The sequence below is a fragment of the Protopterus annectens genome, chromosome 5.part0, assembly GCF_019279795.1.
Source record: "Protopterus annectens isolate FY-2018-M chromosome 5.part0, PAN1.0, whole genome shotgun sequence".
NCBI lineage: Eukaryota > Metazoa > Chordata > Ceratodontiformes > Protopteridae > Protopterus > Protopterus annectens.
In genome coordinates, this window is record NC_056735.1 from 1,045,014,633 (window position 1) to 1,045,042,511 (window position 27,879).

The 27,879-nt window shown below is 41.7% G+C and overlaps 1 protein-coding gene across 1 annotated transcript in view; it reads right to left on the bottom strand.

The window, feature by feature from the left end:
- Nucleotides 1-390: 390 nt before the first annotated feature.
- LOC122802318 (beta-galactoside alpha-2,6-sialyltransferase 2-like) overlaps nt 391-27,879 on the bottom strand; it is a 650,690-nt gene continuing 623,201 nt past the window's right edge. The window contains exon 4 of the mRNA XM_044071960.1: nt 391-1,458. Coding sequence (XP_043927895.1) covers nt 391-1,398 — 1,008 coding nt within the window. The 5' untranslated portion in view covers nt 1,399-1,458. The remainder of the gene's footprint in view (nt 1,459-27,879) is intronic.

The following is a 27,879-nucleotide window of genomic DNA, read 5'->3' on the forward strand; positions in this document are numbered from 1 at the left end:
TTTGGAGCACGTTTTGGAAGTTTGTTCGGTTTTGCTCCAACATCACAAAACAAAAAGTCATAATCTGAGAGGTAGCTTTAGGCTTGCTTAGCCCAAAACATAACATCATAAGTAAGAAACTATAAACGGAAGAGAAAGTTCTCACTGTCAGCAAAGAACCACAATCAAAAATCATGTTTATGTTTTTTTTTTTGTGTGTGTGTGATAAAAGTTTAAGTAGGAGGGTTACAGCAGTCATTAACATTTATTATACATTCCAAATGAGACAATTTAAATAGCACAACTGAAAGTTTATGCTAAATACCCACATGAATGCATTTTATAAACATCAAGCAGTTTCAGTGTTATCCTGATCAAGTTAAAGTAATCATTCTGCTGAGAAAATAATTACTATTTTAGTTTAGTAGTAATAAGTTTGAATATCCTTAACAAAACATGTTTATCTACTGCTTGGAAACTAATTTTGTATTGTTTAATGGTGTACCTACCTATTTCTTTCCCAAGAGATGAATTTAAAAGAGCTCCTGCAGATGAAACTACAGCACAATGTCTAAAGCCATGTGGATGTTGATTAGTCAAAGGAATTCTGGGAACATGTTTTTCCCATCCAAGTAGTGAAAAGGGAGGATCCTTCCCATCAACAGTTCGGACTTTTGCCCAATGTTTCAGTTCACATAGGAGCTCATTTGCAATTAATTTCATGGAGTTCCGTTTGCCTTTAAATTTTACCCCATGGCTATTATCATTTAGGTATGCCCTCATTGCTTTCTGAAGACGAGGGCTCAGCATCTTAGACGGAAAATCAACATGTAACATTTTACAAAATATACATTCTGATTTTGTAGCGTAGTCACCCAAATGCAATGAGTCATCTACCTGCTCTCTTTTCTTTTTGCGAAACTCTTGAGAAGTTTTTCTGTGCTCAAGAAGACCTTCGGCTTTCTTGAACACAGACTTTGTCTGTTCTTTATTTTTCCTTTGCAATTTCGGCTGACCAGCAGCAGCAGCATTTTCATTAAAATGTCTCTTTTCATCTGAAAGTGTACGCATTTCAACCTCTGGCTTAAAGCTTTTGTGTCCTGTACTAAATGAGTCTGTCATTTCATAAATGAAAAGGAAACTGTTGGTATCTTCTGCTCGTTCAGAAAATGATGCTTCGACTTTTGCACCCATTATAGCCCTCTGCTTGCCCTGAATGGATGCCAAGCCCTTTCTCTCAACATAAGTGAGAGCGCTTGGAGCTTGACCAACCATCTCTTTTCCCAAGAAGTAGACAAAGAGACCAAGGAAGAGTACAGCCCAAACAAACATTCCGATAAGCATTAGCTGTTTCCATTGTTTCAAGGCTGGTCTCATGATAAGCACTGGCTGTTTCCATTGTTTTAAGTTTGGTCTCATGATCTGTTCTTCTGTACCAGCACCCTTTATATATTCTTACAGCTTTAAGGTATGTGGGACCTGAAAGAAGAACACAAAGAATTAGACAAATACAAACAACTTAAAAATACATGTAGACATGTATTTCAGTTTTACATAATATGGGAAAGTTTGCTAAGACACAGATCTGATTTCAAGTGTAATAACAGTTTTTTATGTACTTTGCACAGGGACCATTCAGGAATATTTCTGGCAGCATGTTTTGGTGATTTGACTTCAAACTGCTCCCTGTAAGATGGCTAAGACCATGTACCATGGGGCTAGGATTTCCTGGCAGGCAGAATTTTCCCACTAACTCAGGACAGGAAGACATCTCTGGGACCTCCAAATGGGTCATTCACCTTTAGCTTGCTTAGCTTATTCACTGTCATATTAAGACCTTGCAAGACATCTCTACCCAGCATTTTGTCTCTGAGTCTTTACAACTTTTCCATTATTTTCTATCTATCTATATATATATATATATATATTTGGTGGCAGCTTCATACAAATTCAGGTGCCAGTGTAGGAAACAAGCTTGCATGTAAGTGCCTTGTTTGATTGCACCCGTCTAACAATGTCCAAAAATTACATCTATGTGAGTGCATCCTATATCTACTACAATTTAAGAAAGACATTGCAATGGATATCAGCTGAAATCTCCTCCATGGCAGTTGTCACAGCAGTTATTCTTAACAGAGTTCTAACTCCTGTGCCTGGGGAATGCACACACCCGACCAGCACCTGCATGGAATCTCTACACACAGTCAGGAGGTGATTATCTCCATACCTGCCGCTGGGGAATGCAAACACCCGACCAGCACCTGCATGGAATCTCTACACACAGTCAGGAGGCGATTATCTCCATACCTGCCACTGGGGAATGCACACACCCGACCAGCACCTGCATGACATCTCTGCACACAGTCAGAAGGAGGTGATTAGCACCATACTTCCCATTGCTGATATGGAAAACAGAGGAAGTAAATTTAAGGAAGACAGCTGAACAATGATATAAAATGATAAATTTGTATTGAGGACCATGTAGAGTGACAGTTTAACAAGCATTGAGAATCCATAAGAGTAAAGTATCACCCAGTTCAAAAGCGTCTATTTGAAGATCATTTGATATAGTGAGTAGTCATATATCCGTTCTGTTTAGCTTTTAGAGGTTCTTTGCAGTATTTAACAGCTGGAAGAACTTCCAAGCAATTTCCACAACAACAACGCAGGGGATTGACTTACAACAGGTGGAGATGCAGAGACAAAGAATGCCATATACTGCAGCACTGATGGGTATGTACATGTACCAGGGTCAAGTGTCCATAGCTCAGGTGTCTGTAATGGCTATATTCTTGAAATATAAACAAGGCACATCTGTTCAAATGTTCCTTGACCTCTATGGTCAATGACAGATCAATCTCAAAGCAGAGAAAAACAGTACAGTTCACAATCTACTTTGAGATGGCTTCATTGTCAACTGTCAGACCCTCCTCACACAAAACAAAGGAATCTGTCATTTGTCTGTCCACGTGAAGTCATGAACAGCTTCAGTTAAATCCTAAGCCAATGATGCATATTAAGGCTATTGAGAATCCCACACCCTAATATAGTCCCTGGAAGAAATCGGGGAATGAGAATAGTCTGGTTGATGACAGCTCACATACCACGTTGAGAAGCAAACAAGGGTTTGCCCTAAGGAAAAACTTTGTGTGTATTTCTGTAAAGGAAACAGCTTGAAGTCCTGGTATCTGGTAAAGTCTTCTAACAGAAAACATCAAATTTGTTAAGCTAGACAGAGACCTAGGGCAGATGAGTAAGCTTGTCAACCAGTAAGTTCTGGTCTTTTTCAAAAAAAAGGAAATCTTCAATGGAGGGCAGGGATGGAGCACATCATTTAGGAACTACCTGACAAGCCCCTGCTGAACTACAGTTCTGCCCTCCACAGCATCAAGATGCACTGAGGTGGTTGAAACGTGCATGATGCCACAGACTAATAGAGATCCAAACTGAGCAAGTATCAGGAATAATACAGACAAGTTCATCACCAATGGAAGAAGGTAGTACCTCTCCACCAGATAGAGAACCTCTACTGATGTCTATCTACAGCAGCAGACCCAGTGGAATAAAACTGACTAAAGAATGAGCCAGGCCCGGACATATACAGCCAGAGGTTCTGCCAGCCAATCAAAATATCCTATCCTTTAACTGAGCTTTTGTAGCACCTGGAAATTAAATCATTACTGGACGTTGGAGAGTAGTGAAAATGACACTGCCTTCATCATTCTAGATAGCTTTTCCTCAGTCTTCCCTCCTCATTCACATGATATTTTACAAAACTATTGCATTTAACTTATGGCAGGGCCTGCCTCCATTCTGTTTCTCCTTTACTTTTTTCTAATCTTACTGATACTCTACATTCAAAATGCTTCCTGCCGACTTTATTATACTCCTCCTCTACACGTCTACTCTCTTGCTGTCTGCTCCTTTCCTAATCTTTCTCTCCTCTTTCTTTCCCAAATACACTTATTCTAACTGCTCTAGACTTGGACTCTTCTCTCCTTACTTACTCTCTACACAATCTACCAGGCTATTACCTGAAAACACCTCTCTACTACCCCTGTTTGTGCTTTGTACTACATTACAAGGGTGTAGCCAGGCATACTCTTTGTACTCGACTGAGCACATTTTTTTTGAGCATCATATCAACATGGCTTTTTTTATATCATATATCTACAAAGTACAGTTTTGTACCTACCATAAATGTAGATGTTCGAGTGCTAATACAGCTGCAGTCATAACAGATGGGTTATCCTGCCGTCAGGCGGGTCCTCGGTTGGCCGAATTCCAAAGTCTAGGTCCGGCGTCGGTTGTCGTCGCTTCTTCCCTGACGTCAGTGAGGCAGGGGTATAAAAGAACCAGCCGACGCCATCTTCTTCAGTTTTTCTTGCCCCAGATGTCAGGTGCCCCCAGAAGGAAGGCAAAACATAAACTTATGTAATAATGCAATATAGAATAATCAAAAAACAGTAGTTTGCAAGCAAATACACCATAAAAGAATACCCCAATCAGGTTGTATGAGAAGGTGTTTGTCATAAGGCCTGTCCTAAGAGGGGATGGAGGGAGGGAGGGAAACCTGGACTGCAGCTGTATTAGCACTCGAACATCTACATTTATGGTAGGTACAAAACTGTACTATGTTCATCGTGCATACAGCTGCAGTCATAACAGATGGGTAGAATCCCAAAGCTAAAAAGGGGTGGCAGGCACTAAGTGGAACTAGGAGGAGCAAGGATGCCCTCCAAGACTGCTGTGGCAAAGCCCGCTCTAGATTTAGAGTAAAGTGGAAGGTGATAGTGTTTGGAGAAAGTGTGCACAGAACTCCAAGTGGCTGCTTCCAAAATGTCCTTGGTAGGAACCCCCCTGAAGAAAGCTGCAGAGGTAGCTGTGGCCCTTGTGGAGTGGGATCTGATGCTTGAAGAGACAGTTTTTCCATGAAATGAGTAACAAAAGCGTATGCAGTGGGCTATCCATGTTGAGATTGTCTGTTTAGAGATAGCCTTTCCTTGAGCACCTGTAGCATAGGACACAAAGAGTTGCTCGTATTTTCTGAATGGCTTTGTCCTGTCCAAATAATAACGAAGTTGTCTGTGAATGTCCAAGGAATGTAGTAGTCTTTCCCCTTTGTTTTGTGGGTTAGGGTAAAAGGTAGGTAAGTGGATGGTCTGATTCAAGGCTACACTGGATACTACCTTTGGCATAAAGGAAGGGTTGGTTCGTAAGAAAACTCTGTCCTGATGGAAAATGATGAAAGGTTGCACAGCCATGAGGGCTTGTAGTTCCGAAACCCTGCGTGCTGAGGTGATAGCCAGAAGGAAGGCTGTTTTCCATGACAAATATTGTAGTTCTGTTGAAGCAGCTGGCTCAAATGGAGGCAGGGTCAGTTTTTCCAAAATGAAGTTGAGGTCCCAAGCAGGTACTGGTGGTTTCCTTGGGGGTTTTATATTCTTAGCCCCTCTGAGGAACTGTCTTAAGAGAGGATGAGAGAATAAAGGAGGATCTGTGTTGTATTGTGCAGAAATGGCTGAAGCATGGATCTTGATGGAGGAGAAGGAAAGTCCACTGTTTAACATCTCAGCTAGGTACTGTAATATTTGAGGTAAATTTATTACCCAAGGATTCTGGCCCTTTTTCTGATTCCAGGCACAAAACCATTTCCATTTGGTGGAGTAGGCTTTTCTAGTAGAAGGTCTTCTGGCCTCCAAGATGACATTCTGCACCTCCTTAGAGAGGAGGGTCTGTTGGGAAATCAAGGGATTCTCCATGCAGCTAGATTGAGGGTTTTTAGCTGGCTGTGAAGAGTTTTGAAGTTGTGCTGGGACAACAGCAGAGGCACTAGAGGCAGGATCCATGGTGGGGAATGCGTCAGGCTCTTCAGGAGTGGATACCAGTGTTGTCTTGGCCAGTCTGGAGCAATGAGAATCATGTTTGGCCACTCTGCTCTGGCTTTTAATAGAACTTTGGGCAGCAGAGGGAGAGGTGGAAAGGCATAGACTGTCAATGTTGTCCAATTGAAAGAAAGTGCGTCCCACTTTCCAGGCCTGTGGATGATAGGTCCTTGAGCAAAATTTTTTCAGTTGGTAATTTCTGTGGGTAGGAAAGAGATCTATGTCTGGCTGTCCCCATGCCTGAGTTATCTTTGTGAAAACTTGAGGATGCAACTTCCATTCGTGTGGATCTGTCATATTTCTGCTTAGGCTGTCTGCCAGTGTGTTTTCCTTCCCTGGCAGGAATTGTGCTTGAAGTTGGATTTGCAATTCCAGAGCCATGTTCCAAAGGGACATGGCTAGTCTGCACAGGGGGTATGAATGAGTTTCTCCCTGTTTGTTTATGTACCACATCACTGTGGTGTTGTCTGTCCTTATCAATAGCTGGCCTGGATGCAGTAGGTCTTTGAAGGCCATAATAGCATTTTGCACTGCTAGCATTTCCTTTTGATTGATGCGTAGGTGCTTCTCTTTTTGGGACCATTTTCCCTGAATGCACTGATCTGTCATGTGCGCCCCCCCAGGCGCAGTCTGAGGCGTCTGTTGTGATGATTTGATTTGCTTGAGGTATGCAGAAGGGGAGACCTATGTTTCTTTGGCATGCTTGAGCCCACCACAGAAATTCCTTTTGAAGACATGGAATGAGTGGTATAATTGTTTCCAAACTGTGGCTGTGTTGAGACCATAAGTTTTTTAGGTACCATTGAAGTTTCCTCATATGCAGCTTTGCACATGGGATCAACAGGATGCAAGATGCCATGAATCCCAGAGCCTGCAGGACTTTCCTTGCAGTCAGCCTGGTGAAGGTTGCCATTTTGCTGAAGTATTGAGATAGTTGCCCTTGATTCTCTGGCGTGAGGTAGGCCATCTGAGTGTTTGTATTCAAGCTGGCACCCAGGAAAATTATTGTTTGAGAGGGTATTAGTTTTGATTTCTTTTTGTTGACTGTGTATCCCAGAAAGTTCAACAGTTTTATTACAAACGCCAGGTGTTTCAGAAGTATGTGCTTGCTGTCTGCTTGGATCAGGCAGTCATCCAGATATGGGTATATTTGTATCCTTTGAAGTCTGCAGAAGGAAATTACTGATGCCAGGCATTTCGTAAACACTCTGGGTGCAGTAGATAAGCCAAAGGGCAATGCAGAGAATTGATAATGGGTTGAACCTGCAATAAATCTGAGGTATCTTCTGCAATCTTGTCTGATAGGGACATGCAGGTAGGTATGCCTCCTTGAGGTCCAATGTTACCAGCCAAGACTCCTTGCCCAGCATGGGAAGAAGCTGCTGTAATGTGAGCATCTTGAATTTTGGTACGTGTAAATTTGTGTTTAGGATGGAGAGGTCTAAAATAGGTCTCCAATCTTTGTCCTTCCTTGGTACCAGGAATAGTCTGGAATAAAAACCTTGACCTTGTTCTTTTGCAGGTACCTCTTGAATAGCTTTCATGTCCATGAGAGCTGAAATTTGTTTTTGTGCCTCTGCCCTTTGATTTTGTGGCAGGTTTGGCATGCCTCTCATTTTTGGAAGGGTGTGAAAGTGGAATCTGTAGCCTCTGTCTATAATGTCCAGGATCCATTTGTCTTTTGTGACAATATGCCAATTTTTTGAGAATAATGTCAGTTTTCCGCCTAAAGGTGCTGCCATTAAAGCTTTGCTTGGCATGCAAAGGGGAAAGTCATTGTGTCTGCTTTCTGAATGATTGTGATCTATCTTCTCCACCTCTTGGGGTTGGTGCTTGCCATTGTCTGGCTCTGAATGATCCTTGAGATTGCCCTCTACCCCTCGGGCGCCTGTATCTGCCTCTTTGAGGTCTGTCCGTGGCTGGAAAGGACCAATTTTTTGAAGGCCAGTTTCTGCTGAAACGTGGAGGTTGTACCTGTAGGAAATCTTTCACTGTTTACATTGATCTTGCCTTTTCCTCCATTTTCTTTAGTACCTCCTCAGCTTTAACACCAAACAATACATCTTTTTGAAGAGGTGCATCTAGTAATTTAGTTTTGACATGATTTTGGTAAGGTTTGCTCTTTGAGCCAAGCATGTCTACGTATGACAGACCCTGTAACAGCAGCTCTACATGAGGCCTCTAAAGCATCAAAACCACACTGCAAGGTATGTTTACCCACTTGCTCTGCACTATGCAACAAATCCTGCAACTCCTTTAAATCTGGTTGCTCAGGTTGTGTCATTTTGCTTTTCAACTGAGATAACAAAAACTGTTGATACTTTAACATATGGAACTGACAGTTTAATGCCCTCATGGTTAAAGTGGCCGAGGTGTACACCTTTTTCCCCCACCTTTCTAAAGCTCTGGACTCTCTCTCTGAAGGTAATGGGTTTTTAGCAGTAGCGGCCTTAATTCCCTTGGGACCCTGTGAAATAGTTTCTGGGTCAGCAGCATGGCTTTTGTATAGGAACTGGTGTGAATCAGGAACCCGGTAATACCTGTCAGGTTTAACAGGAGCTGGAGGTAAAGAATCTGGGTTGAGGCTGGCTTCTGAGTACACATCATCTAATATATCTAAGACAGGAGGGATAGCCAGAGGCCTGTGTTGGGGAAGCAAGAGAAAATCCCTGAGCCTTTTCTTGGAATCTGAGTAATCTTGGCCTTCCCAGTGAAAGTGTTCCCTCAAGGTATGTAGGGTTTCCCCAAAAGAATAGTCCTCAGGGGGGGAGACCGAGGGAATGGACTCCTCTGCATCAGAGTCTTCAAAGGGGGAATATATATATTCCTGGTCCTCAGAATGTTCTGAGGTAATAGAGGCTTGATCTGAGGAAGGGTAGTCTTCCTCCAATCTGGGCCTTTTGTCCGAGGGGAGTTGAGAACCCCTGATAAGAGTAATCAAATCCTCAGCCATTTTGAGCATCTGTTTTTTAGGCATGGGGCCTTGAGAGGGGGTCTGTGGTCCTTGTTTTTTAGTTTTCATGGCTGCTTTAGATTTTGTGAAAGCCTTAATGGAAAAGGAGGAAGGCCTGAAGACACCTTGAGAAGTGGCAGGCCTGTCTAAACTCTGAGTTTCCCCGCCAAGAGTGGCGTCGGTATCTGTAGTCGGAATGGGGGCCGAGGAGCCTGCGACCTCGGGCACAGAAGACACCGGTAATGAAGTGTCATCGGTACTCAGGGGCTGCGTAGGCGCCTCGCTGAGAACCGGAGCACCGGTAGTCGGCTTTAGCGTGGTGTCGGTAGAAGTCGCGGACCTCGTATGTCGGTCCTTATCTTTGCGTCTTTTACTCAAAACTGGAGTCGGAGTATCCGACGACATAATGTAATTAAATTTTTAGCAAAATAGTGGTGGGCGAACTCCGCCCGATGCTTAATAGTGCGTTTGTTGAATCTAGCACAAAAGCGGCAGGCCGAGATGTCGTGGTCTGGGCCTAAGCAAGGAATACAGAAAGAATGGAAATCCTTATGCGGTATTTGCTTCCCACATGAAATGCAATTATTAACTTTGTCTGACATCGGTCTGAGGCAAGAAAAGTTTCAACGGGTACTTAGCTTTCAAGAAGACTTCGGCTGAAATATTTTCGTAAATCTCAGGAGCTGGCCGACCGGCACTTGCGAACTGCTTCTGCTTCGGGCACCGCGCGGCAAGAAAGACTGGGGAAGATGGCGTCAGCTGGGTCAGGGAAGAAGCGACGACAACAGACGCTGGACCTAGACTTTGGAATTCGGCCGACCGAGGACCCGCCTGACGGCAGGATAACCCATCTGTTATGACTGCAGCTGTATGCACGATGAACATCTGTCTAAATGAATATCTTTAACAAAAAACAAAAATAATGGAGGTAACAGAGCACAGCTTCTAAAATCCAAAGTTCTTTATTTTCAGTAACAGAAAGGTGAGCGCTTTTGCAGCCAAATCCGCTTCATCAGACAAACGAAGTAAAACTGTGTTGCTTTTAAAATAGGCAGCAGCCAATCATACATCAAACTCAATTAAGAATAAATTTTTTTTAAAAGTAACAGCTCTTTTAATATACGGGGCATCCTGATATTCATCATTAAAAACCAATAAATGTTATAAAAGATTACAGATATGTAGAAAGCATAACAAATAAACATACTATCTGGCTAAAGGTCTATTGACGAAAACTGGTTTAATGGAAATCTTGTCATTCAGATCTTTCCCTTTATTTGTTCTCATCCTAAAAATCCACTCAAGTACTTTATTTTCCACCTTGTTCTTATTAGGTCCCCTTCTGTTGCCCTTTTTTACCACTTCTATAACCATGAATCTGAAAGTATGTTGCTTGCCTAGTTTAATAATATGTTTAGCTAGGGCATTGGTGTCAGCTTTTCTCGATACATCATATATGTGCTCTCTCACTATCTCTTAAGTCTATGGGTTGTCATCCCAATGTAGAAAGAATGGCAGAGAGTGCAATATGCTAAATAGACAAAATTGGTGGTGTTGCAGTTAGCATTAACTTTAAAATGCATCCTCTTCCCTGTGCGGATGTTCAAAACTTCCCCCACTATCCATCAAGTGACAGAAGTTACATGCATTACAGGGGGTATGTACCTACTGGTGATTGTGTAAATTCACCTATGTCATACCTAGGGTGGCATAGCATCTTCTTGAGGAACCTTTTATTTTTATAAGTATATCTGGGAGTCTCACCCACTAACATGCGTATTCTCTCATTGGACATGAGTATGTTCCAGTGTTTAGTATACACATTCTGCAAGAGTCTAATATTCCTAGCATATGTAATAGGTATTCTCATCCCATTATTACTGTTAACTTTCCACTTACATGTGTGAACTGGAGCAGAAAAGTAAGGTTTCCCTTTATATTTTCTTGTATCAGATATATTAGTTATTGCCCTCTCTATTTCTTTTTTATTGCATCCTCTGTCCAGAAATCTTTTCTCTAATACATTTAACTCCTTATCTAGTGTAGAGTCATTGAGCGTGCCTTCGTTGAAGGTTGAACATTGAGCTGGCACCTCAGCGTTTGCCAAAATCTACTGCCAATCATTACCAGACCGGAGTTCCGCTGTGGCGACCCCTAACCAGGAAAAGCCAAAAGACAACATCTAGTGTAGAGTCATCTGCTGTTAGTCTAGAGACCCTTAGGGCCTGTCCTGTGACAATGTTCTTAAATACATGCTCAGGATGCATTCTTTGTCGATGGACAAAGGTATTTCTATAACATTTTTTCCTAAATACTTCAGTAGTAAAGTCACCCGTTATTTTCCTACTAACTTTAACATCTAAAAATTCAATGGAGTTATAAGATGTATTAGCTGATAATTTAAGAAAATTGGTGCTAGCATTCAAGGTATTCAAAAAGCAGGTGAATACTTCCCTATTACCTTCCCAAAGAAGGAAAAGGTCATCCACAAATCTCCTATAAAATACTACTTTGTCCATTGCAAATTGTGTTGTAATATATACCTCCTCCCATTTGGCCATGACCAGGTTGGCGTAGCTATTGGCACAGGATGTGCCCATAGCCACGCCATCCCTCTGCCTATAGATGTTTTGCGCAAATACAAAAATATTATTATCAAGGACTATTTCCATCAATGAACAAAGGAGGTCTATCCTATGTTGATCACAGGTACCATCTTGCAAAAGATATCCCGCTAGCATTTCTATCCCCTGATTATTGGGTATAGATGTAAAAAGGGACTCTACATCCATCATTACCATAATACAGTCCTGCGTAGGTGATGTAGCTTATAGATGTTGGTATAAATCTCTAAGAAAATTTTCAGTATCCTTTAGGATAGTTGTATTTTTGGCCAATATGGGTTTAAGATGGTGTTCAATATAAATATACAAAGGTTCAGTGCACCACCCTCTCCCTGCTACTATGGGTCTCATGGGGGGTGTGCTCGGATGTTTGTGGATCTTAGGTGTGCCCTGTATAATGGGTATGGTAGTTTCAGATACTAGAAAGTAGTTGCAAATTTCTAGATTAATTTGTCATAGTTGTAAACATTCAAAAAGTTCATTGTGAATTCTATTAATGCATTGTTTCACTTGCTCTATTATTAAAGAAGCATATACTATATTGTTGTTGAGCATAGCATTCATGGCATTACTGTAAAATACATAATCCATAATAACCACCGAACCTCCCTTGTCGGCTGGTCTAATACTTAAAGTGGGGTCATGGCATAATTTTTCAAGAGCTAATCTTTCATTCTTATTTAAGTTAAAAAAATGTTTTGTAGGATTTCTTTCATCATACATCGCATATATATCATTGATACAGGCTTTCTCAAAAACATCAAGTACATCTATTGAAGGAGGTATAAAGCAACTAGCTTTTCTAAACGTTAAAATCTTTACAAGCATTATTAGTTTCATTAAAGTGCATTTTCAAAGAAACATTTCTAATAAACATTTTCAGTGAGCGTCATTTTGTTAGCTGGTATGAAATTCCAATTTTTACAAACGCCCGCAGGGGAGAGGACATCTGAAAAGGAAGGCATCTGTAGTAGAGGGAAACCATCTCACACTCAAGAAAATGTGGCAGAACAGGGATCCACATTAATATGAAACATTTCCAACTACAAATTAAACCAAATGGAGATGAACGTTCTAAATAAAGGTATGAGCTTCATACCAGCTAACAAAATGACGCTCACTGAAAATATTATTGAACTGAAAATGTTTATAAGAAATGTTTCTTTGAAAATGCACTTTAATGAAACTAATAATCCTTGTAAAGATTTTAACATGCTTAGAAAAACTAGTTGCTTTATACCTCCTTTAATAGATGTACTTGATGTTTTTGAGAAAGCTTGTATGAATGATATATATGCGATGTATGATGAAAGAAAACACAAACATGTTTTTAACTTAAATAAGAATGAAAGATTAACTCTTTAAAAATTATGTCATGACCCCACTTTAAGTATTAGACCAGCTGACAAGGGAGGTTCTATGGTGATTATGGATTATGTATTTTATAGTAATGCCATGAATGCTATGCTCAACAACAATATGGTATATGCTTATTTAACAATAGAGCAAGTGAAACAATGCATTAATAGAAATCACAATGAACTTTTTGAATGTTTACAGCTAGGACAAATTAATCTAGAAATGTATAACTACTTTCTAGCATCTGAACCTATCATACCCATTATACAGGGTACACCTAAGATCCACAAACATCCGAGCACACCCCCCCCCCCATGAGACCCATAGTAGCAGGGAGAGGGTGGTGCACTGAACCTTTGTCTATTTATATTGAACACCATCTTAAACCCATATTGGCCAAAAATACAACTATCCTAAAGGATACTGAACATTTTCTTAGAGATTTATACCAACATCTACAAGCTACACCACCTGCACAGGACTGTATTATGGTAACAATGGATGTAGAGTCCCTTTTTACATCTATACCCAATAATCAAGGGATAGAAATGCTAGTGGGATATCTATTACAAGATGGTACCTATGATCAACATATGATAGACCTCCTTTGTTCATTGATGGAAATAGTCCTTGATAATAATATTTTTGTATTTGCGCAAAACATCTATAGGCAGAGGGATGGCGTGGCTATGGGCAGATCCTGTGCCAATAGCTACGCCAACCTGGTCATGGCCAAATGGGAGAAGGTATATATTACAACACAATTTGTAATGGACAAAGTAGTATTTTATAGGAGATTTGTGGACAACCTTTTCTTTCTTTGGGAAGGTAATAGGGAAGAATTCACCTGCTTTTTGAATACCTTGAATGCTAGCACCAATTTTCTTAAATTATCAGCTAATACCTCTTATAACTCCATTGAATTTTTAGATGTTAAAGTTAGTAGGAAAATAACAGGTGACTTTACTACTGAAGTATTTAGGAAAAAATGTTATAGAAATACCTTTATCCATCGACAAAGCATGCATCCTGAGCATGTATTTAAGAACATTGTCACAGGACAGGACCTAAAGGTCTCTAGACTAACAGCAGATGACTCTACACTAGATAAGGAGTTAAATGTATTAGGAAAAAGATTTCTGGACAGATGATATAATAACAAAGAAATAGAGAGGGCAATAACTAATATATCTGATACAAGAAAATATAAAGGGAAACCTTACTTTTCTGCTCCAGTTCACACATGTAAGTGGAAAGTTAACAGCAATAATGGGATGAGAATACCTATTACATATGCTAGCAATATTAGACTCTTGCAGAATGTGTATACTAAGTACTGGAACATACTCATGTCCAATGAGAGAATACACGTTAGTGGGTGAGACTCCCAGTTATACTGAATCTAGCTTTGTTTATATGCTTGTTGTTTGTTTGCTTGTTATTTCCCAGGAAGCTAATTCCACCTAATACGCAACTTCTTAGCGCTTCTGTGGATCACTAGTGATATCTGCATTGCTTACTGTACTTATTTCCTTGTTTCACTTGAAAGAAAGTTACTGTTTGTCGTTTTTGCATTTAGTTACTTGTAACACATTGCACTCAAGTTACCTGGCACTTGCTCACTAAAGCAATTATATAAGTCAGCACTAAAAATTAAAAGCACTACACCCTCACTCCCCACTGGCCCTTGTTTTCAATTAAGGATTTCCCAATATTATTCTAGCATGTCCAAAGGTCAGTTGTCAATCTCCTCTTCGGTCCAGCTGGTGAATCTGGGAATCTTGAGGCAATGTTATAACTGCCTCATGTACACAGACAACCCTCTCCTCCTCCCACATAACACAAATACTTGCGAGAGATGCAGCTATTTAGCCAAACTGGAGGCTGAGCTCTCTGAACTCAGGACTGGCAAGACCAGACAGGAGGAGAAGGCAACTACACACACCACAAAACCAGCCTCACATAATGCTACCACTCCACTGAATCAAACACATAAACACACAAAGACATACTCGAGGCTCTGAGTAAAAATTTACCTAAACAGCAGAGGCCTCCAAAGCAGACACCCAAACAACTGCTACCTCAAGACACCCCACAAGCAACACATAAACCACAAAAGCAGTGTGCAAAGCAGTCACAGCCCTTAAGGCCAAATACAACACCAAACATACTTGTCATAGGTGACTCCATAGTCAGACACACTGACGTCCCACTCACCAGGCTGAACAAGGAGAGGGTCACAGTAAGCTGCCTATCGGGCGCTAGAATCCGCCACATAACACAAGCACTCGGGTCACTCCACGGCAAGTACAAATATGACACAGTCATTGTCCATGCTGGTGTGAACGACCTGAGACGTACCTCCCTGGACTACATGAAAAGAGACATAGAGGAGCTCTCTGATTATGTAGCCCAGGCAGGTATGACCCTAACCCTGAGCAGTATCCTTCCTTCACCAAGAATGATGCCACAATATAGAGACAAGATGATCAGCTTTAACAATTGGCTTAATGTCTGGTGTCATTCAAAGGGGATCCAGTGTCTGTCTGCCTGGGATGACATGCTTGACAAGCCACGCTGCTTAAGGGACGGCTTGCACCTGTCACCCTGGGATTCGGATATTGGCTAAGGCTCTTGCCACCCCATAGTGCCTTTTTAGGCAAGGCTCAAATTCTAAACCTACCACCCTAGAAAACAAAAATGGGAAGAAATTGAGGGTAATGCTGCTCAATGCCAGAAGTCTAAATCTCAAAATGCACGCACTCGAGGCCCTTCTCAGTATGGAGAACATCGATGTCTGTGCTGTAACTGAAACCTGGTTCAAGGCTCCTGAGAGCACCCGGCACTATTAGGTTTTACCTCATATCATGCGTTCGGCCCCAAAACCCGGACCACTCCACAAAAGGAGGGTGTATCCATATTCATAAAGGATACTCACACCTCCAGGTTGGTGGCAACGCATGAAGCTTGAAACCATCCAGGTGCAACTAACCATAGGCAAAACTGCTCTACAAATTGTAGCATGCTACAGGCCACCCTCTCAAACTCAGGAACCCCACACAGCCTTCCTGAAGACACTGGAGGGTATAAATGTATCTCCAAACACCATCATATTGGGTGACTTCAACTACCCGAATATAGACTGGGAACATTACTCAAGCCCTAACTTTCTAGCCCAACGGTTCCTGGAGTTCATAAATTCAAATGCCATGGAACAGCTAGTCACTGTTCCCACGAGAGGAGAAAATATACTAGATCTCATTGTCACAAACATGGGGACAAAATGCTCCACACCGGAAGTATATCCCTCATTGGTGAGATCTGATCATAAACTAATCTCACTGGAATTCCACATCCCGCAACCACCCCAAACAAACAAGACCATAGTGAAGAACTTCTCTAAAGCAAACTTCACACTACTCAAGACTGGTGTGGTATCCTTCAAGGCCCCTGAGTCAGAGGAAACCACAACCCAAGCTGCGGAAGCCCTTACAAATGCCTTCTATGAACACCTCCAGGACTGCATGGATCAGGCAATCCCAAATAAAACCAAGACTCTTTCCACAAAGGGCAAACATCCAATCTGGTGGACCCCAGCCATTAACAAACTTTACAATAAGAGGAGAAAGCTATTACATGATAGAACAAAATCCATAAAAGGGAAGTCACCCCTGATCATTATTAGTAAAAAATACGAGCACTCATAAAATCAACTAAGGCCAATTTTGAGAGAAAAATTGCCATGGATTCAAAGGACAATCATAAGGCCTTTTTCAGCTATGTTAGGAACCTGGGTGGAAACTCACAGATATGCTCAGAATTAGTCCAAAATGATACAAAATCACTGAACCCACAGACATTGCCAACATACTGGCAGACAGGTTCAGTGCAAACTTCACCCCTCTCCCCTAAAGGAGAGATAACTATCCCAGCCGAGTGTAGCCTCCCGGACATCTCAAATGCGCAGGTGAAAGCTGCTCTCTCTAAAGCTAAAAACACAGCATCAATGGGACCGGATGGTGTCCCCGGCTGTGTGCTACACGAGCTAAATGAGGAATTAAACCCGCACATAAGGCAGCTGTTTAATCTCAGCCTTACCACAGGATACGTGCCCAAGGAGTGGCGACGGCAACTGTGGTCCCACTCCACAAAGGTGGCGCCTCACGGACCCTGGTAATTACCGCCCCATAAGCTTAACAAGTCTAGTCTGCAAAGCTATGGAGAGGATCATAATGGAGCTCATAAACAAAGACATAGGGGACTTGCAGACATTGGACCCGACCCAGTTTGGCTTTGTCAAGGGAAGATCATGCCTTTTGAACTTGGTCGACTTCTTCGAAATAGTCACCAAGGCCATTGATGAGGAAAGGCAGTCCATACAGCCTACCTTGACCTTGCAAAGGCTTTGACACAATACCCCACTCGGGTATTGTAGAAAAACTTACCAGCTTAAATGTAAACCCATATGTCACAAGATGGGTTGCAAACTGGCTTAAGGACAGAACCCACAGGGTTAGAGTTGCTGGCGCTGTGTCAGACTCCAAGCCGGTCACAAGTGGTGTCCCACAGGGCTCGGTCCTTGGCCCCCTATTGTTTGGCATCTACTTCTCAGAAGTACAGGCCAACATGGGAGGACTTTGGCTGACAAAGTTTGCAGATGACTGCAAACTGGGCGCCATAGTGGAAAGTGCATCGGACACGGATATCCTTCAGAAGGGACTCACGGAAACAGATAGCTGGTGCCAGAGCCATGGCCTGAAGTTAAACGCCAAAAAATCTATAGTCATACCCTTCGGGAAAAACAAGGTAACCCCAAGCTACCATATAGGTGGCAATCCACTAAGCACAGAAGAGGTTATCAGGGACCTGGGGACCCAGGTTGACAGTGGCCTTTCTTTTGACACTCACATTGCTAAAGTGGTTAGAAAGACCTTCTACATTGCCCACCTGATCATGAAGGGATTCACATCCAGATCTAGTGAGGTCATTGTTCCCTGTACTCTTCACTTATCAGACCAATGATCGAGTACAATGCCCCATTCGGGATGTATCTCACCCGACATCTGCAGCAATTGGAGAGACCCCAAAAGTTCCTCACCAAAAGGATAAAGGGACTCCAAAATCTGTCATATGCTGCCAGATTGAAGAAACTCCAGCTCTATTCAGTCGCATACCGTCTGCTCAGAGGTGACATGTGCCTGACATACAAGGCCATGTCCAACCCGAAATTAATGGACATGCTCCACCTCAAAAAATCCAAATCCACCAAAACCACTAGAGCAAGCGACTTAAACCTTAGCACGGATATAAATAGGACGTGCTGGAGGGATAGATTTATCACTCAGAGACTCCCTATGCTGTGGAATAAAATCCCGGTCCATGTGAGGCAGAGCACCTCGCTGACTCTGTTCAAGAGAAATCTAGACCTGTGGATGGGAGATCGTAGGTTTACCCCGGGAATCATCTCTGGGTCACTGCTGGACAGAGGCACAACAAACTAATGGGCACAGTATTTTTTCATATAAGGGGTGGCGTAAGCCACAATAATTTGGGCTAGGCTTATAAATGCCTTAGGGCAGATAGCCTAGTATAAACCTATGAACCTATGAACCTATGAACTTATAAAAATAAAAGGTCCCTCAAGAAGATGCTATGCCACCCTAGGTATGACATAGGTGAATTTACACAATCACCGGTAGGTACATACCCCTGAAATGCATGTAACTTCTGTCACCTGATAGATAGTGAGGGAAGTTTTGAACATCCGGACACAGGGAAGAGGATGCATTTTAAAGTTAATGCTAACTGCAACACCACCAATTTTGTCTATTTAGCATATTGCACTCTCTGCCATTCTTTCTACATTGGGATGACAACCCATAGACTAAGAGATAGAATGAGAGAGCACATATATGATGTATCGAGACAAGCTGACACCAATTCCCTAGCTAAACATATTATTAAACTAGGCAATCAACATACTTTCAGATTCATGGTTACAGAAGTGGTAAAAAAGGGCAACAGAGGGGGACCTAATAAGAACAAGGTGGAAAATAAAGAACTTGAGTGGATTATTAGGATGAGAACAAATAAAGGGAAAGCTCTGAATGACAAGATTTCCATTAAACCAGTTTTGGTCAATAGACCTTTAGCCAGATAGTATGTTTATTTGTTATGCTTTCTACATATCTGTAATCTTTTATAACATTTATTGGTTTTTAATGATGAATATCAGGATGTCTCATATATTAAATGAGCTGCTACTTTTAAAAAATTTTACTCTTAATTGAGTTTGATGTATGATTGGCTGCTGCCTATTTTAAAAGCAAAACAGTTTTACTTCATGTTTGTCTGGTGAAGCGGATTTGGCTGCAAAAGCGCTCACCTATCTGTTACTGAAAATAAAGAACTTTGGATTTTAGAAGGTGTGCTCTGTCACCTCCATTATTTTTGTTTTTTGTATGCTTAGTTTATTGGAGTAACAGTTTACCTAGACCATTACTTTTGTTCTTTGCGACCTTTAACAACAGCTGTAATATTGTTGATCTAAAAACAGTTTTAGGGAGAAGAGCTGAAAATGTTACCTACATTTAGTAAGTGCTAGGAGGGGCATCATTTTGAGAAACTGTCAATTTTTAACCAATAGGTGTCCAGGGGGTGCGAGTGGGGTAGCACTGAGCTTCTGAGTACAAAATGAAATTTACTTTCTATAGCCCTGCTGCATTACATCTACTATTCTTAACTATTCCTATTGTGCTCTGATTCCTCTCTTCTGCTGCATATGAATCTGAGTTTTAAAATTATTCTCCTGTGAAAATGGTTTGTATGCAGTTGTGAAAAATTATCAGTGCAGCTATACATCTGTAGGAGTATCTCCTGCTTTTGCTCCTATTTGTTAAGAAACTGAATGATGTTATCTTACTAGGAAAATTATTTTATTTTTTGTGTAACTTGCCTTTTTCATGTAGACGTGTGGAGCTTTTCTACCTTGGCTTCTGCAAAAAAGGAAGTTGTTTTTGCTGTCCCAGTCAGACTACTGTGGTAATCAAATGTAAATAAAGGAATTTGCCGCCTTTCTTCTTGAAATTCTGCAAATGGCAGCTCAAGGTGGACTGTGAAAAGGCACACAGGAAGGTTTCCCTGCACATCAGAGAATGCATTCAAAAGTACCTTTGCTACACACTGGTGAAAAAAAGCAAAACTACGAAGAAATACCCTTCTCTTTTGGTGAACCTCTTGATCTCCAGAGTTCCCCATGCTTCAAACATTCTCAGTCCACAAGTGTCAGTTTGAGGGTAGGGTTTGAACTGTGACAGAATATCTGCTATGATGTCTGCTTTCCCAGCCTATGAAATGCCACAGCAGATGTCCAAGACCCCTACAGTTTCCTGATAAAGGGGTTGATGCACACACTACTTTACATATTAAGATTCGACACCACAACAGGAATGTCCTAACTCACTGTAAGCAACATTGGTTTCCGCCTGCTTTCCAATGCCTGAAAGATGAGTAGGCCCCTCCTAATGATCACTAGTTTTTATGAAGCAACCTATTTTGGGTGCTTTATCTTTCTTAAACTAAGTCATGCACCAGGTGAGCCCCCGTCACTGGTCTTAATGTCTTAATGATGTTCTTTAAATAAAATGTTCTTTAAATAAGGGCAATAAAAACTATCACTTTGCTGTATAAATATACGAAATGTACAATTAGTTTCACATCTTTTAGTGTTTCTCTCATATGGTCCAAGTTTAAATTCAGCAAAACTTCTAATGTTCCTGGCCTTCCTATAAACAAAGGATGGGGCTTCACCTAAGATATTAATTGTACATTTTGTATATTTATACAGCAAGGTGACAGTTTTTATTGCCCTTATTTAAAGAAAATCATTAACACCAGTGCAGGGGGTGACTAACACTACAAAAATAATTTACAGGGCACAGTGCAATGAATGTGATGCATTCTATGTGGGCAAGACTGTAAATAAACTCAAGCGCAGGATTTCATGTCATCTGTCAGAAATTCTCTCTGGATGTAAAAATAATGCACTAGCCAAACACCTTTCTCTTCATAAAAGATGCACAGGTTTTAAGTTCCAGATCCTGGATCGCATAAACATGGGTGATCTTGAAGGAGACATCCCGAATATTCTGGAGAAACATGAACTCATGTGGCAATTAAAGCTGAACTCTTTTAGGAAGCCTGGACTAAACTACTACTGTTCAATTAAAAGTGCACTGGAACTTAGAAAATTGCCATATTGTTTACATGACTAATTTTATTTTATTCTACCAGTTGGTTTTAAATACCATTTTAAAATCAGTTGTAATTTAAGTGTATATTTTGTTTCCATCATCATACATGTTTTCTTATTTTTTTCTGGTTCTTTTTTCCACTTTATTCAAAATGATGTGTAATAACAATACTAACTAATTATACAATTATATAAATTTTTATAGATAGTTTATAGGGTTCTTGTACACAGATCTGAAGAAGTCTAGAAGGACGAAAGCGATCTTTAACAATAGATTATGAAAAAAGAATATGATTTTTACAACTGATTTTTTACATGCAAAGTATATATTTATATATATTTTTGATTGCCAAATGGTCTGATGTTGATATATTTCTAGCCATGTAGTATACCATCTTGGATAAAATCACAAACTTAATAACCTACTTAATAATTTGGTTAAATAAGTGGTACCACATCATTATAAATTTTATTTAAAGTACATAAGGGTTACATTATGACAGCTACTAAGTAGGGCAGGACCAGCTCGAATGTCACACTGATGGGGGAAGGGATGTGTACCAATAACACTGTTATACAGCACAATAAACCACTCCCTTGCCTGATAAAAAGTATATATATATATATATATATATATATATATATATATATATATATTTAGAAAGCTTGTGAGGAAACTTACTCTATTTTTGTTTTACTTGGATCGCTTTTCGACTGGAAACAGACTACCTGCCTTCATTGGATTTCTTTCAAATACTTAGTAATTCTGCACAATTATATATTTTTTATTATTTATTTATTTATTTAGATTTTTTTTTTTTTACTTAAAACGAGTTTAAGTTCGCTACTTCTACTACTTTTGCCTGATCTGATTAATATACAGTGATTAACTAGAGATATATGGGCTGAAAATCTTCCACACACAGAAGTTTCTTACACGTTTTTGTCCAGCTATGAAAATACTAACACATCCTTCACTTGCTCAACCTCTATCATAAGCAATATTTTAGTAAAGTGTTTTGGGTAAAGGCAGGTCAAAGGGCAGCATTTTGTACTACAAGTTAAAAATGACTGAGCAAACAAAAACTTCCTGTATGATTTACACACACATGTATCAGAAAGCAGTCATCACATCCAGTAACTCCATCCAGTCCACCTGAAGCAAAGGCATCAGGAAGTAAATGGTCATAATTAACATGAGCCCAGGATGAATCAAGACTTCCATCTTATTTATTTATTTTATTTTATTTAACATTTGTTGACCGGGAATGTCCGACTAGGTTCCACAGAGCCTGTTTTCAGCGGAGGCCCGGGGGAGAAATGCTCCAGATGCATGTTTTTTTTTTGCTTATAACAAGGAAGAGGCTGGAACAGAAGCCATTTCATTGTTTTGGGACAGTCAAAGGCTCTACAGACAGACATGCACAGTGTGCCAACAGATAACCTGAAAGTCTTCAATAGAGGTTAATCAGCCTACAGCATTTTTCACACATTCCTGCACTCTGAGTGGATGCACACCCATGATGGCACATGGTAAAATATCATGCATAGACTATTCTTTTTCAACTACTACTTTGCTCCCTTGCCATAACCCAGCCACTGGGGATGCACAAGCCAGTGCATTTCTTTGTGCCGGTCCCAAGCCCGGATAAATGGGGAGGGTTGCGTCAGGAAGGGCATCCGGCATAAAACTTCTGCCAAAAATTACTGATGCAGAGAACTTTTCATAATTGCATACCGGTTCGGTCAAGGCCCAGGTTAACAACGACCGCCACCAGTACTGTTAGCCAACAGGGTGCTGGCGGAAATTGGGCTACTGTTGGCCGAAGGAGAAGAGGAGGGCGAAGGCGTGCCCAAAGGCAGGAAGATAGGAGGAAGGTTAGGAGTGTAGCAGTGAGGGTAGGAACTTTGAATGTTGGCAGTATGACTGGTATAGGAAGAGAGCTAGCTGATATGATGGAGAGAAGGAAGGTTGATATATTGTGTGTGCAAGAGACCAGATGGAAGGGAAGTAAGGCCAGGTGTTTAGGAAACGGGTTCAAATTGTTTTATCATGGTGTGGATGGCAGGAGAAATGGGGTAGGGGTTATACTAAAGGAACAATATGCCAAGAGTGTTTTAGACGTGAAGAGAGTGTCTGACCGAGTGATGTTTATGAAGCTCGAAATTGATGGTGTAATGATGAATGTTGTTAGTGCATATGCTCCTCAAGTTGGGTGTGCGATGGAAGAGAAAGAGAAATTTTGGAGTGAGTTGGATGAAGTTGTGGTGAGTGTACCCAAGGGTGAGAGACTAGTGATTGGAGGCGGACTTTAATGTGCATGTTGGTGAAGTGAACAGAGGGTATGAGGAAGTGATGGGTAGGTATGGTGTTAAGGAGAGGAATGCAGAAGGTCAGATGATTGTGGATTTTGCGAAAAGGATGGACATGGCTGTGGTGAATACGTATTTTAAGAAGAGGGTGGAGCATAGGGTGACGTACAAGAGTGGAGGAAGATGCTCACAAGTTGATTATATACTATGTAGGAGGGCCAGTCTTAAGGAGATTGGAGACTGTAAAGTGGTGGCAGGTGAAAGTGTAGTTAAGCAGCATAGATTAGTGGTATGTAGAATGACGTTGGTGATCAAGAAGAGGAGGAGGAATGTGAAAGCTGTGCCAAGGATTAAATGGTGGAAGTTAAAAAGGGTGATTGTGAAGTGGAGTTTAGGGAAGAGTTAAGACAGGCACTGGGAGGCAGTGGAGAGTTACGAATAGCTGGGTAACTACAGCAGAACTAGTAAGGGTGACTGCTAGAAAGGTGCTTGGTGTGACATCTGGACAGAGGAAGGAGGACAAGGAGACCTGGTGGTGGAATGAGGAAGTACAGGAGAGTATACAGAGGAAGAGGCTGGCGAAGAAGAAGTGGGATTGTCAAAGAGATGAAGAAAGTAGACATGAGTATAAGGAGATGAGGCATGGCAAAGAGAGGTGGCAAAAGCTAAGGATAGGGCATATGGAGAGTTGTACGAGAGATTGGACACTAAAGAGGGAGAAAAGGACCTGTACCGATTAGCTAGACAGAGGGACAGAGCTGGGAAAGATGTGCAGCATGTAAGGGTGATAAAGGATAGTGAGGGAAAGGTACTCACAAGAGAGGAGAGTGTGTTGAGTAGATGGAAAGAGTATTTTGAGAGGCTGATGAATGAAGAGAATGAGAGAGAGAGAAGGTTGGATGATGTGGGGATAGTGAATCAGGAAGTGAAACAGATTAGCAAGGAGGAAGTAAGGGCAGCTATGAAGAGGATGAAGAATGGAAAGGCTGTTGGCCCAGATGACATACCAATGGAAGCATGGAGGTGCTTAGGAGAAATGGCAGTGGAATTTCTAACTAGATTGTTTAATGAAATTTTGGAAAGTCAGAGGATGCCTGAGGAGTGGAGAAAAAGTGTTTTGGTACCTATCTTTAAGAATAAGGGTGATGTGCAGAGCTGCAGTAACTACAGAGGGATAAAACTGATTAGTCACAGCTTGAAGTTATGGGAAAGAGTAGTGGAAGCAAGGTTAAGAAGGGAGGTGATGATTAGTGATCAGCAGTATGGTTTCATGCCAGGAAAGAGCACTACAGATGCAATGTTTGCTCTGAGAGTGTTGATGGAGAAATACAGAGAAGGTCAGAAGGAGTTGCATTGCGTCTTTGTAGACTTGGAGAAAGCATATGACAGGGTGCCTAGAGAAGAGTTGTGGTATTGTATGAGGAAGTCGGGAGTGGCAGAGAAGTACGTAAGAGTGGTACAGGATATGTACGAGGGTAGTGTGACAGTGGTGAGGACTGCAGTGGGAGTGACAGATCCGTTTAAGGTGGAGGTGGGATTACATCAAGGATCAGCTCTGAGTCCTTTCTTATTTGCAGTGGTGATGGACAGGTTGACAGATGAGATCAGACAGGAGGCCCCGTGGACTATGATGTTTGCAGATGACATTGTGATCTGTAGTGAGAGTAGGAATCAGGTTGAGGAGACTCTGGAGAGGTGGAGATATGCTCTAGAGAGCAGAGGAATGAGGGTCAGCAGGGCTAAGACAGAATATATGTGTGTAAATGAGAGGGAGGGTAGAGGAATGGTGAGGATGCAGGAGTAGAGTTGGTAAAGGTGGACGAGTTTAAGTACTTGGGATCAACAGTTCAGAGTAATGGTGAATGTGGAAGAGAGGTGAAGAAGAGAGTACAGGCAGGGTGGAATGGGTGGAGAAGAGTGTCAGGAGTGATTTGTGACAGACGGGTATCCGTAAGAGTGAAAGGGAAGGTCTACAAGAGTGTAGTGAGACCAGCTATGTTATATGGGTTGGAGACAGTGGCATTGACCAACAGGCAGGAGTCAGAGCTGGATGTGGCAGAGTTAAAGATGTTAAGATTTGCAATCGGTGTGACTAGGATGGATAGGATTAGGAATCGGTATATTAGAGGGTCAGCTCATGTTGGACAGTTTGGAGACAAAGCAAGAGAGACGAGATTGCGTTGGTTTGGACATGTGCTGAGGAGGGATGATGGGTATATTGGGAAAAAGATGCTAAGGATGGAGCTGCCAGGTAAGAGGAATAGAGGAAGGCCTAAGATAAGGTTTATGGACGTGGTGAGAGAGGACATGCAGGCGGTTGGTGTGACAGAGCAAGATGCAGAGGATAGGAAGAAATGGAAAGAGATGATCCGCTGTGGCGACCCCTAACGGGAAAAGCCGAAAGAGAATGATGACTTTGCTCCCTTGCCATATACAAGTACCCATCTACAAATCAAGAGAAACAATGGAGATTTCATAGCTTAATTGCTAACATGATATACAACTATATATTTGCTCGACTCCCAGGGTGGCTAGATTGCCCACCTAGGGAGAAAGAAGGAGGGCAGCCTGACCTATCAAAAAGGGTACTCTTTGTAGTTATGATGGAGTACTATGGCTGTGCTGAATTCCTAGCTATACAACCACTTTTGTTCAATAAGAGAATAATTAAAGGACTATTACCAAGGCTAAGTACCAGAGAATACCTGGCCAGAAAGCCTGAATCCAAGGCCACTGACCAGCAAAGACGACCTAGGAACATAGTATTATGGTCCTCTAAAGGCTTAAGTATAAAATGAGAAAAAGGCAGTTCCATTATGCAATGGAGGCATCGACTCCTACAAAAGAGCAGGCTACATCAAAAACCAGGGCCTGTGGACAGACTCTTCTTAACACAGACAGCTCAGAAGGATCTAAGCAAGGGTGAAGCCAGCCTACTAAGACACCATGAGGCAAGATGTATTGATGCCCCCCCCCCCTCACATGGGCTGCAGAAAGCAAACATGCTCGATGGTAGACAGGCACACCTACTGAAGATGAAGTTTACGACCCACCCACCCTACAAAAAATAACTTTTACTCATCGTAAGGAAATAGAAAGAAGCATCCCAAAGAGAAGATGCAAACTCAGTTAAGTCTGAATCTCCATCACACCTCCCTCCACGGAGCTGCAAACTCAGAGTAGAGTCTCCATCCTGCCCTATTCTCATACCCAGAAAAAAGGTAGGCCATGCTTCCATTCCCAGCTGGAGAACAGACCTAGTATAAGGTTCAAGTCCATCCCTACAAATCCACAATAAACCATCCTTAAAAAGTAATAGATATTACTCCATCCACATGGAAGAACTACTCCAACATGAGCAATAGTAGGAAGGTTCCTAGCAGATCTTAGTCCCCTTGTAGGACCGACCCTATCAACAGTTGATGAGCCCTGAGACATATAATCCCAGTATGAAATCAGTGGGATCCGAGTCATCCTTTACCAAGGGATGCGGCCAAACTCGTCCAAGCTAAGCAGGGCAGGTGTCCCATTGCCATCCAAAGAACGACCAACCACACCTACCATAACTTCTGGTGGGGATGAAGACAATAAACTACATTCTTGAATTGATCCAAGATGGAGAAGCACTAACAAAAGAATCACCAAGGCAGAGGCCTAAGAGCACAATCCCTCTATTGCCTTAGAAAGAAGCAGAAGTTATGATTCCCCACATAAAGCATAAGAAGATCTCAAGGGTGCACCCACAAGGCATAACCTTGGCTTGGTCTCAAAGGCTGCCCCACCTCCTTCAATATAGACCTTGATCAGGCCTCAAAAGCAACTAATCCCACAGCCACATGGGTGGGCAGGATGGGTGACCCTGACAGACCCATCACAGAATCTTATCTGAAGAAAATGAAACACTGTGAATACCCTGAAAGTAAGTCAATTGCTGTGGAGGGAAGGACGAGTCCTTTAAGGCTAGGATTTAAAAGTAGGTCTGCTTGTCTACCAAGGAATCAGCTGAGACACCTGTCATGTTAGAAAGGGGAGGTGTTGACCTAATCTCCCCACATACACATTTTTTGAATTTCCAGGGTGCCATCCATCGGCCAAGAGGCCTCAAGGGGAGCTAAAGGGAGTTATCACCTCCACAGTATGCATTGCTACCAGTATGACACAGGATCACCATACTATAGGGATCCACCTCAGGTTCAGTTTGTGAAAATTCCAGCCCAATCTTCCAACAAGTATCATAGAGTAAGTAATTAGATTGGACTAGCTCACTCTGAAAGACTTATTTAATTCATGATGTAGGATGCTAAGCCATCCTGTGGGAATTGGAGCACTCCAGCATGTCAACAGCCTGGGCTCAACAAGTCCTTGGTTACCCCCTATCGAATCAGACATGACCATGTGATAAAGACTTATTGTAGTGAAGCTGCAGTCAGCTAATGGAAACCAAAAGGGAACACAATATCATCATCATTGCATCATCTTCCCCCTTTTCTGTGTGGAGTCCATGTGTCTTGTCAA